General features: G+C 44.8%; 1 protein-coding gene across 3 annotated transcripts in view; it reads right to left on the bottom strand.

The window, feature by feature from the left end:
* Positions 1 to 12769, bottom strand: part of LOC131200921 (lysosomal acid lipase/cholesteryl ester hydrolase-like) — a 69544-nt gene that overhangs the window by 36576 nt on the left and 20199 nt on the right. For 2 of the 3 annotated variants that reach the window (XM_058188329.1, XM_058188332.1), the window contains 2 exons: positions 6767 to 6838; positions 5397 to 6108 (listed from right to left, as the gene is read on the bottom strand). The exons of the other annotated variant lie outside the window; for it this stretch is intronic. In XM_058188329.1, the coding sequence (XP_058044312.1) occupies positions 5875 to 6108; positions 6767 to 6838 (306 nt within the window). In that variant the 3' untranslated portion in view covers positions 5397 to 5874. Of the gene's footprint in view, positions 1 to 5396; positions 6109 to 6766; positions 6839 to 12769 lie in introns of those variants that run through there. 3 annotated transcript variants of the gene reach the window in all.

Genomic DNA, 12769 nt, shown 5'->3' with positions numbered 1-12769 from the left:
TCAAACCCCCATAACTTTAACCTTAAACTGTCTACCGTGGACCTCACCCCATTCCTAAGAGGTCTGTAAGGGGGCATGCATAAGCACACCAGTGTGCCTACCGTCCCTGTCCTACTGTTCCTATTTATTCGTACTCATTTCTTATGTCTATACTTGTTTATACTTATATGTTTATATGTTATGTTTATACTTATCCTTATCCTCTCATACATGCTTGACAAAATAAATAACTAAATAAATAAATAAATAAATAAATAAATAAATAAATAAATAAATAAATAAATAAATAATAAAAAAAAACCAAGGTACTGGCAACCTTGCAACCCAACCAATTGTTGCCTGCATCCTGCCAACAAAATTCACATGCAGCATACTGACACATATCGAGCATATATTTTACTATGTGCCCAAACAAATGAATGGGAGCAGCATGTTGTATTTTTCCCCCACCCATATTGAGTGAAAAATTGGTTCTTCCAAACCAATTTTCTTTCCCTGGTTCTTCCAAACCTTGTGGTTAGCACATATCTATTTCTTCTCTCAGATCACATAGGGGAAAAAAGGACTATCTTAATATCTAAGTGTTCCACCTGTACTTTTCTGAATGGTGCTATACTAATTTGATGCTTACTTCTTTAACTGCATGCACAAAAACTATCATAATCCCTTGATGATCTTGTATTTAGCATTTTGTTAACCCAGTTTATGGCATGGTATATAATCATGAGTACCAGGATGTAGCCTACGGCTTTCTTGCCTTTTGGTAATTCTGTGGGATTGGGCACATTAATATCAGATGGAATTCCTTTATTAGATCTTAGGGATCTTTTAGATTTTAATTCTGATTCTTGTTCTTACTGTATGGCAGCAGCCCGCTCTGAATCATAGATTTGGCTGCTACTAGTAAACTTAGGCTGGTTTGAACCAGCATCTAAATCTAAATTTATGTTGGATTATCTTTTCAGAAATATTTCTTCATTAAAAAGAATAACACTCCCTGTGTTAACTTCTCCAGGATTTGAATGTAAAACCTGGTAAGTTTTTGCTCCAAATGTGGCATTTAATTTATTCTTCATTCTTTAGGGATATGCAACTAAATGCCTTTAATGGACTTGCTCCCTTCACCTTAGCTCTTGATGTTAAATTACTGACAAGCTTATATTATAAACTTATATTACAAACTTATATTATAAGCAACTGCATCCTCTTTGAGGATGACAAAACTATTTAACACCATCAACAATACTGCTGCCCTTCAAAGCGACCTAGACTATGTGTCAGAATGGTTGAACAAATGGCAACTCCAAATCTCAATCAACAAATGCTCTGTTTTACACATTGGCAACAAAGATCAGAATACCAAATACAATCTGGGAGGATACAACCTCATAGACGACCCTCAATCTGTCAAGGACCTAGGGGTACTCATTTCAAAAGATCTAAGTCCTAGAGCTCACTGTAACAACATTGCCAAAAAGCATTAAGAGTTGTTAAACTGTTTTTGTGAAGCTTCTTCTCCGGTAACATTGTACTGCAAATCAGGGCATACAAAACCTTTGCCAGACCAATTCTCGAATACAGCTCATCTGGCTGGAATCCACACTGCATGACAGACATTAATACAATTGAATGAGTCCAGAGGTATTTCACGAGAAGAGTATTCCACTCTTTTTCTCACAATAGAATACCTTATGCCACCAGACTTGAAATTTTGGGCCTGGACAACTAGAACTACGCCACCTACAATCTGACCTAAGCTTAATACACAAACATACTTAATACTGCTACAACATCCTACCTGTCAATGACTACTTCAACTTCAACCGCAATAATACACAGGCAAACAATAGATACAAACTCATATTAAACCGCTCCAAACTTGATTGCAGAAAATACGACTTCAGCAACAGAGTGGTCAATGCCTGGAATGCACTACTTGACTCTGTAGTTACATCCTCAAACCCCCATAACTTTAACCTAAAACTGTCTACCGTGGACCTCACCCCATCCCTAAGAGGGGGCGTGCAAGGGGCGTGCATAAATGCACCAGCATGCCTACCATCCCTGTCCTACTGTTTCCATTTATTCGTACTCATTTCTTATGTGTATACTTACATCTGTTTATACTTATATGTTTATATGTTATGTTTATACTTATACTTATTTTCTCATACCTGGTTGACAAATAAATAAATAAATAAATAAATAAATAAATAAATAAATAAATAAATAAATAAATAAATAAATAAATAAATAAATAATAAAAAAAAACCAAGGTACTGGCAACCTTGCAACCCAACCAATTGTTGCCTGCATCCTGCCAACAAAATTCACATGCAGCATACTGACACATATCGAGCATATATTTTACTATGTGCCCAAACAAATGAATGGGAGCAGCATGTTGTATTTTTCCCCCACCCATATTGAGTGAAAAATTGGTTCTTCCAAACCAATTTTCTTTCCCTGGTTCTTCCAAACCTTGTGGTTAGCACATATCTATTTCTTCTCTCAGATCACATAGGGGAAAAAAGGACTATCTTAATATCTAAGTGTTCCACCTGTACTTTTCTGAATGGTGCTATACTAATTTGATGCTTACTTCTTTAACTGCATGCACAAAAACTATCATAATCCCTTGATGATCTTGTATTTAGCATTTTGTTAACCCAGTTTATGGCATGGTATATAATCATGAGTACCAGGATGTAGCCTACGGCTTTCTTGCCTTTTGGTAATTCTGTGGGATTGGGCACATTAATATCAGATGGAATTCCTTTATTAGATCTTAGGGATCTTTTAGATTTTAATTCTGATTCTTGTTCTTACTGTATGGCAGCAGCCCGCTCTGAATCATAGATTTGGCTGCTACTAGTAAACTTAGGCTGGTTTGAACCAGCATCTAAATCTAAATTTATGTTGGATTATCTTTTCAGAAATATTTCTTCATTAAAAAGAATAACACTCCCTGTGTTAACTTCTCCAGGATTTGAATGTAAAACCTGGTAAGTTTTTGCTCCAAATGTGGCATTTAATTTATTCTTCATTCTTTAGGGATATGCAACTAAATGCCTTTAATGGACTTGCTCCCCTTCCATATATCGAGTTTTCCTGGCTTTGTGAAGTTCTTCTTCTCCATAGAATTTATCCAGCAAGTTTGCACCCAGCAGAAACCGTATTAACATGTTTAGCAAACTTTGATTCTTTTCTATTGCTACCCCATTTTGTTAGTACTATAACTTAGTATTGCTGCTTTGATAGGCAGCCAAATAAAAAAAAGGAAATCTCTTGATTGTCAATGAGAATTTAATTTGTTTCTCAATTGTAGTGGAATAAGACAGAGAATTCAGAGGAAATTTTACAAGAAATATCCTTCCTGTAAAAGACTACTTCAGCTTCAATCGCAGCAGTACAAGAGCAAACAATAGATTCAAACTTAATGTCAACCGCTTTCAGACTTGATTGCAGAAATTATGACTTTTGTAACAGAGTTGTTAATGCTTGGAACTCACTACCTGACTCTATAGTCTCTACTCAAAACCCCAAAATCTTCAACCAAAAACTGTCTACTGTTGACCTCACCCCATTCCTAAGAGGACTATAAGGGGCATGCATAAGAGCACAAAAGTGCCTACCGTTCCTTATTTATTTATTTATTTATTTATTTATTTATTTATTTATTTATTTATTTATTTATTTATTTATTTATTCGTACTTTTATACCGCCCTATCTCCCTAGGGACTCAGGGTGGTGTACAGCCATATAAAAACACATAAATATACAAAGTAAAACATTCATCTAAAAAACTTATTATATAGGCCAAAATTTAAAATAGACATATAAACAATAAAACCCAATTTAAAACCAAATCTAAAATTTAGACATTTAAAATTTAATTTTTTTAAAAAAATCTAGTCCAGTCCTGCGCAAATAAATAGATGTGTCTTGAGCTCGTGGAAGGTCCGAAGGTCAGGAAGTTGGCGAAGTCCTGGGGAAGCTCGTTCCAGAGGTGGGAGCCCCACAGAAAAGGCCCTTCCTGGGCGTGCCAGTCGGCACTGCCTGGCGGCACCTGAGAGTCCCTCCTGTGAGGCGCGGGCGGTGGGAGGCATTCGGTGGCAGTAGGCGGTCCCGTAAGTAACCCGGACCTATGCCATGGGCGCTTTGAAGATCATTACCAAAACCTTGAGCGCACCGAGAAAACCACAGGTAGCCAGTGCAGTCTGCGCAGGAGGGTGTTACATGGGAGCCACGAGGGGCTCCCTCTATCACCAGCCGCATTCTGAACTACCTGGAGTCTCCGGTGCTCCTCAAGGGAGCCCCATGTGAGCATTGCAGTAGTCCAGGCGAGATGTCACGAGGCATGGTGACCGTGCATAAGGCATCCCGGTCTAGAAAGGGCGCAACTGGCGGACCAGGCGAACCTGGTGAAAGGCTCTCCTGGAGCGGCCGTCAAATGGTCTTCAAAGACAGCCGTCCATCCAGGAGAACGCCCAAGTTGCGTACCCTCTCCATTGGGGCCAATGACTCGCCCCAACAGTCAGCCGAGGCTGCAGCTGACTATGCGGGATGCGGCATCCACAGCCACTCCGTCTTGGAGGGATTGAGCTTGAGCCTGTTTCTCCCCATCCAGACCCGTCGGCTTCCAGACACGGGACAACACCTCGATAGCTTCGTTGGGGTGGTCCGGTGTGGAAAAATACAGCTGAGTGTCGTCAGCGTACAGCTGGTACCTCACACGAAACCACTGATGATCTCACCCAGCGGCTTCATATAGATGTTGAACAAGAGGCGAGAGAATCGACCCTGAGGCACCCACAAGTGAGGCGTCTGGGGCCGACCTCTGCCCCCGTCAACACCGTCTGCGACCGATCGGAGAGATGGGAGGAGAACCACCGATAAGCGGTGCCTCCCTCCCAATCCTCAACGGTGCAGCAGGATACCATGGTCGATGGTATCAAAAGCGCTGAGAGGTCTAATAGGACCAAGGCAGAGGAATAACTATCCCTGGCCCTCCAGAGATCATCCACCTGTGACCAAAGCCGTCTCGGTGCTGTAACCGGGCCGGAAACCGGACTGGAAGGTCTAGATAGCGGTTTCCTCCAGGTACCGGGGAGCTGACATGCCACCACACTCTCTACAACCTTCGCCATAAGCGGGTTGGAGACAGACGATAATTACCTAACACAGCTGGGTCCAGGAAGGCTTCTTGAGGAGAGGCCTCACCACCGCCTCTTTCAAGGCGGAAAGACCCCTCCAACAAAGAAGCATTTGTAAGCCCTGGAGCCAGCCTCGTGTCACATCCTGTGCGGCCAGCACCAACCAGGAGGGACACGGGTCCAGTAAACATGTGGTGGCATTCAGCCTGACCCAGTAACCTGTCCATGTCCTCGGAGCCACAGGGTCAAACTCATCCCAAACAACCTCAACAAGACGGCTCTCAGACATCCCACCCGGATCTACCCAATTTTGGTCCAGACCGTCCCGAAGCTGAACGATTTTGTCGTATAGATAACCACTAAACTCCTCAGCATGTCCCTGCAACGGGTCATCCCGCTCTCCCTGTCCTATTGTTCCCTTCATTATAGTACTTTTACTTATACTTTTTCTCTCATGATGGGTTATTACTTATGTTGATGATTGTATATACTGTAGTGACAAAATAAAAGAAAAAAAAGAAAAAAAAGAAATGGGAACAGTTTGAAGAACTGTTAACTGATTTTTTTTTAATGTAAATACTAGTTGGAGAAATAGTGTGAAGTCAGACCGCAAATATTTATTCAACTAATTCATCAGTTCAGCTGCATTAAGACTTCAAGATGCTTTTTTAAATTATATCATAGAACATTCATTCTCTGTACATCGCTGCTGAGGAATCACTGATATCTTTTCATTATCTCAATGATACGTTTGTACATAACCTCAGGTGCATCAAGTCCCCAAATGAAATCTAGATGTTGCCATTCAGGAACATGTTGGTGATGTATGACGTTACTAAGCCGTGCTATTAATGCCTGAAGATCTTTTATGTTCACCAGTAAGTCATTGCCACCAGACCAGAGTGCAACAGGTATTTTTATATCTTCTATCTTGTATACAGGAGGAGTCATCTGGGAAGAAAAGCGACAAACCTGAATAATTAGTAAAAGAAAAAATGTGACAGGAAGAGATACAACATATTGCAAATTGCCACTTTAAGAAAAGTTGATGGGCAAGCAAACTAATAGGATTTCCTAGAATTCAGTGCAAATATTAAACCTGTGATGAAAGCGATGTGTGTGTGTGTGTGTGTGTGTGTGTGTATTACATGTGTTTTTTTAATTCTAATGTTTGTTTTCAATACATAGCTGATCAACTAAGACTTTCAGAAAGGCCAAGGCCCAGGTTGTTGGGGGCAATGTGCAAATAATGCTTCTACATTTTAAACTGCTCAGAGAGTCTGTCTGTAGGATGGTATATACCAGTAAGTCTAAATGCTATTGCTATTTCTATTGGTAAATGGCTTGGCTGGGCAGGAAAGGTAGACAGTTTTATATTTAGATGTTGACTGTCTTCAGATCAGGAAGGGCAAGAAATATTTCTCTACACTTATAATCACTTTGATAACACTTTTCTTAATTTTGCTCCATGTCTGCCTGCAAAATTTGAAACAAGTTACAAAATAAAACCCTACCCATTTATAACACATCTAAGAAGGAAACCATTCTGATCTAAGAGCTACAAATGAGGAACAACGTATTTCACAGGAAAACCGTTTTATTTTCATACCTGGTTATACTTTTGCATATTTTTTTCCTTAGTGCCATAGTCATATGCTTGAAACACCTTTTCATGATAGATCTATAATGAATAATATGGAATTACAGAACTGAATAAAAGAATTACCAGTCATTTTGATAATACGATACCACTGCTATACAAGCTACATTGGCTTCCAGATGCAACTCAAGGTGCTGGTTGCCACCTTTACAAGTCTTCATGGCTTGGGACTCAGTTACTTATGGGACCGTCTCTCCCCATGGGTCTGCTCTGGGTACCATCAGCAGTGGGCTGGTTTGGTCCCATTCAGGCTGGTCTTCTGCAAAACCTTGAAAACTTGGTTTGGTGCCAAAGACTGTAGTGATGGGTGAGTGACATACGTCTGACTGTATTGATAATTGTTTGGATAATGCTACTGTTGTGTGGTGACATATATATATGTTAGTGTTGTGACCCAGGTTCCTGGACCCGGACTCCTGGACTCGGATGATTCAGAAAGTGAGGGAGAAGACCTGGCCAGCCCTGCTTCTCTTGAGCCCTTTCCCTCCCTGGCACCCACTCAAAGGGAGGAGGAGGGGCCGGCAAAGCCTGATTCCCTGGAGCCTCCTTCTGATTTGGCAACGCCCCAAGAACAGTTTTGGAGTGATGCAAGATTACGCAGACGTGACCGGCGTGCGCAGCAGCAGAAGAGTTGGGACAAAGCCAAGTCATAATTGTCATGCAGTGACATCTACAGAGACTATAAATAGGAGGCAGGACTTCCTGGTTTTTTGTCTTGGACAAAGTAATGAATTTGCGCGGGCAATCTGTATCAACGGAGGGAAGAATATGTTCGTGAGTAATTCTGGCCTTATCTGTAATTTCCTTGTTATCTCCAGAAACTTGGCAGGCCCGTGGGTAGACGTAGCCAGGACATTTATATATATGTAAATAAATCAGAAAAGGAGGCCTCTGACTGACTCTTTGCTGGGAGTATTGGGGGAAGGGAAACAGAACAGTCAGTCATTAGCTCAAATTTGTACATAAGCCCGAACAGTTTAATTGCATAATACTGTATAAGTAATATTGTGTAATGAAATTGAACCATTGTAAGCAACCAATACAGTAAGCTCCGTGATGATCATGAATGCTTCACCTTAAGTATAATTTTATTAAAGTAAGGGAATGGATAAATCATATACTTAAAAATATTTGTTTGGTGGGCTTCTTTTACCTGAACTGTTCTGTTCCATTCCGTTCCGTTCTGCTCTGTTCCACTCCACTCTACTCTACTCTACTCCACTCCACTCCACTCATTAACTTGTTCTATTTGTGTCTAGTACTGCTAGTATAATGGGGTTTATGTTTTTGCATGTGATTTATTATTTGCGATTTTCACTGGTGCTTGAAATCTATATATGTAAAAAAGGATGTATGTATGTATGTATGTATGTATGTTCAAGCATAACTCTGGAACGCCTCAAGCAATTCCAACCAAACTTGGTACACAGATTACTTACCCTCTGGAGACAAACACTGTGGAAGTAAGACACCCCTAACACCTCTCAGTGTGTGTGTGTGTGTGTGTGTGTGTGTGCATATGTTCCAGCATAACTCTGGAACGCCTCGAGCAATTTCAAACAAACCTGGTACACAGACAATTTATTCTCTGGAAAAAAAATACTCCGGGGTAAAATACCCCTAACACCCCTTGGTGTGTGTGTGTGTGTGTGTGTGTGTGTCCTGGCACGCAGGTGACACACAGAGCCCAGCTGAGGTCCACCATGCGTGTGTGCCAACCTCCCACCAGACAGCTGATATTCGGGTCTCTGCTGTGCATGCATGGGGGTGGAGAGAGCACAGGGGGTGCAGCACACCACAAACCCCCCGCAGCCTGTTTTTGGTGCAGGGAGATGTACTAGGCCAAAAACAGTGCACAGAGAGGGGCCATTTTGGCTTACAGGAGGCTTCCGGGAGGCCAACTAGGCCCAAAATGGGCCCCGGGGAGGTCATGTACACATGAGTGGAGGCGGGCAGGGGATTAGGATGAAAAAATACCTGTAATGTATCTTTAAAAGTTTTGGCGGGAAAATAGCACGTTGCTGATTGGTTGAAGCCTCCGGCTAAACTGTATATAAAGAGAGGTTTTTCCCAGCACTGGCTGCTGGGTTCACCATATAGTAAAGAGCTGTTGTCACTATCCTGGTCTCCTGCCTCGTTATTGCCCAAATTTAACACTGGCGACGAAGGTGGGATCTCGAGGCTAAGAGCGCCAGGAAAAGAGCTGAACTCACCAGGAAGACGCGAACCCAGCAAACAAGGGGCGGAAAGCAGCGATGTCCAGCTACACACCGCCAGCGCCATTCGACCCAGCTAAGGAAAAATGGGGGTCATACATGGCTCGTTTCGAGTGTTTCCTCGAGGCGAACGAACTTCAAGGAGTTTCAGACAACAGGAAATGAGCGTATTTCCTGAGCCACTGCGGTCCAGAAGTTTTCGACACCGCAGAATCCCTGGCGGAGCCAACGCCGGTACAGTTGGTACCGTGGCAAACTCTGCAGACTTTATTGAAAGCCCATTATGCACCAACGCCGTCCAAGTATGTGCAACAGTTCGAATTCGGGAGCGAGACAGCAAGAGGCGAGTCCATCAGCGCATACATGGCCGCCCTGAGGAAAGCCTCAAAACATTAAAATACCGAGACTTGATGAGGCATTGCTGGAGCAACTCATCCGCGGGGTCAGGGACATCCGTTTGCGGAGGCGGCTGCTGTCTAAAAGCAACCTAACGCTGGCAAACGCCTTGGATGAAGCCAGGGCTCACGAGATGTCTACCCAAGCGGCGGAAACCCTACAAAAGCAGGTCGCACCCACGGCTGGTGCGAAATCAACCCCGTCCACAATGAAGAGGTCCAGGCCGAATCGGACGGTGAGGAGGAGGAAGGAGTCTTCCACACCGGGAGGCCGGAGAAAGACGACCGGGGAGACTGCGCGAGTTGCGGAGGGCAACACCAACGACAACAATGCAGATTTAAGGATGCAACTTGTCGGCGATGCGAAGGAAGGGCACCTAGCACAGGTCTGTCGAGCTCCCCAACCTTCCCGCCAAAAATTCAAACCGCCAATCAGAGCGTGGAACGCGGCGGCCCGCGAGTGGTCAGTTTAAAAAGGCGCGGTTGAATCAGACTGTCGTGAGAGTGGGTCACGCATCAACACGCCTAGAAAAAAAATCTTTACAAAGGCAAAGATTGAGGGGTGCCGTGCCGATTGGAGGTGGACACGGCTCATCGATCACGATCATGTCCTGGGACACTCGTGAGAGCCTTACCCGCCATCGCAAAGCGCAAGCTGCAACCACAGAAATTAAAGGTACAAGACTACCAAGGGAATCGCATCCCTGTTCGAGGGGTAACGTCCGTCCACGCCGAGTATGGACAATACAAGAAAACTCTGCCCATCACCATCGTCGATGGGACCCTGCCAAGCTTGTTGGGACTGGACTGGTTCCGAGCATTGGGCATGGGAGTGACTGGAATCTTCAGAAACGAAGTCGACCTCAAAGACGCACTCGTGAAAGAATTTGGGGACGTTTTCAGAGACTGCCTGGGCAAGTACACGGGACCCCTATCTCGCTTAACCTAGACCCCAAGTTGCCCCTATCCGCCTAAAGGCTAGGAGGGTCCCGTCACCCTAAAGCCCAGGATTGACCGAACTGGACAAGCTAGTAAACCAGGGAATTCTAGTGCCAGTTGACCATGCTAAGTGGGAGACCCTATAGTCACCCCAGTCAAACCGGACGGGTCGGTCCGGATTTGCGCTGACTACAAGGCAACGCTTAACAAAGCGTTGCAAAGAGTGCTTACCCTGCCCGTGGTACAGCACTTACTGCACTCAATGGGGCAAGGGCAAGTTTTTGCCAAGCTAGACTTGGCCCAAGCCTATCAACAGCTGCCCGTAGATAGCAGCACAGCCAAAGCGCAAACAATTGTGACTCACAGAGGGGCTTTTAAGTGTACCCGGTTACAGTTTGGGGTTAGTGTGGCTCCAGGGGTATTTCAGAACCTAATGGAGGGGCTATTGCAGGGCTACCAGGGTGGTACCATACTTTGACGATGTACTGGTATCCGCTGAGAATCTAGAGAATTAGGGTAAGGCTGCGAAAAGTTTTGGGCATTTTCCGGTCTGCGGTCTCACAGTTAAACTGAACAAATGCCAGATCGGGGTTGAGTCTGTGGAATTCCTGGGCTACCGGATAGACAGGGAAGGGATTCACCCCACTGAGAGCAAGGTACGGGCCATCAGGAAGGCCCCGGTTCCAAAGAACAAAACTGAGTTACAGGCATTCTTAGGTCTGGTCAACTTCTACGCAGTATTCTTAAGAATAAGGCAACAGTAGCCGAGCCGCTGCATAAATTACTAGCAAAGACGGCTGCATGGTCTTGGGGAAAGGCGGAAGCTAGGGCATTCAAGGGTAAAGAATCTCCAATCGAGTGATAGCCTCCTTATCCAATACAATGGCACGCTGCCATTAGTGTTAAGCTGCGATGCATCTCCCTATGGGGTGGGGCTGTGCTCAGCCACAGGTTACCAAATGGCACAGAAGCCCCTATTGCATACTACTCCCGAACCATGTCATCAACTGAAAGGAATTATAGCCAGCTTGATAAGGAAGCCTTGGCTATAGTCTCCGGAGTAAAGAAATTCCATGAATATGTATTTGGTCGTGATTTTGAAATCATCACGGACCATAGACCTTGCTAGGTCTGCTGGCAGGCGACCGCCCAACGCCCGTGGCACTTTCGCCAAGACTGACCCGATGGACTATCTTCCTGGCAGCGATTCTTACAAATTACTACACCGGCCAGGAAAGGAATTAGGCATGCAGACGCCTGAGCAGATGCCCGCTACCAGAGACTATCAAGACCCCACTCCGGGATACCAGTTCTGCTAATTGACTCTTTGGACTCTGGCCCAGTCACATCCAAAGAGGTGGCTCGGCTCGACAAGGACATTACAATTAGAACTGTAATTGGTTGAGTACAAAGAGGTTGGCTGCCCGGCGAGCGCTTTAAAGAGTTTGTAAAAACGTGGGAACTCTCGGCTCAAGGGGGGTGCCTGCTATGGGGGGATCGAGTGGTGATCCCGGAGAAATTGAGAAAAAAGGTATTGGATCTCCTTCACGAAGGTCACCCAGGGATCGTGAGAATGAAGGGTCTAGCGAGAAGCTATGTGTGGTGGCCCCTAATGGACTCGGAAATTGCTGAAAGGGTAGGGAAATGCCAGGCCTGCCAGGAGTCCAGACCGCTACCCCAAACGGCCCCGATTCGAATGGGAGAGACCCCAGGGCCCCTGGTCTAGGATCCATATCGATTTTGCCGGCCCCTTCCACGGCCAAACCTTTCTGGTAGTAGTCGATGCCTACTCCAAATGGCTGGAAATCATTCTCATGAGATCCATGACAGCCGATGCCGTGATTTCAGTCCTACGGCACCTATTTGTAACCCACGGGTTGCCCGACACTTTAGTCTCCGATAACGGCCCGCAATTCACGGCAACCCAGTTTGAGGGGTACTTGGCAGAGGAGGGCATCCGACATGTCCTCTCGGCGCCTTTCCACCCTGCGAATTTAACGGCCTTGCAGAACGCTTCGCTCGAGCGCAAAGGAAGCATTGTCCAGAATCAGGCCAGGCGATTGGCAAACAAAAATCGATACATTCCTAGCAGTCCAACACAGAACCCCCTGTGTAACAACTGGCCGCAGCCCGGCAGAGCTATTAATGGGTCGGAAGCTGAGGTGCCCACTAGACCGTTTAAACCCAAACTACACACCAGACGGTTACAAAGGGGCACACGGTAAAACAAGAGAGATGGCAGTAGGCGACCTAGTGTGGGCACACAACTACAGCGAGGGCCCGACCTGGTTAGCAGGAAAAATCCTAGAAATAACAGGACCAAAATCATATCTAGTAGAGATAGAGGATGGCCGGGTATGGAAACGCCACATAGATCAAATAAGGAAACGCATAACCGGTAA

The sequence above is a fragment of the Ahaetulla prasina genome, chromosome 6 (genome assembly GCF_028640845.1).
Source record: "Ahaetulla prasina isolate Xishuangbanna chromosome 6, ASM2864084v1, whole genome shotgun sequence".
Classification (NCBI taxonomy): Eukaryota; Metazoa; Chordata; class Lepidosauria; order Squamata; family Colubridae; genus Ahaetulla; species Ahaetulla prasina.
The sequence above is the reverse complement of the archived record's forward strand: the minus strand, read 5'-3'. Positions and strand labels throughout refer to the sequence as shown.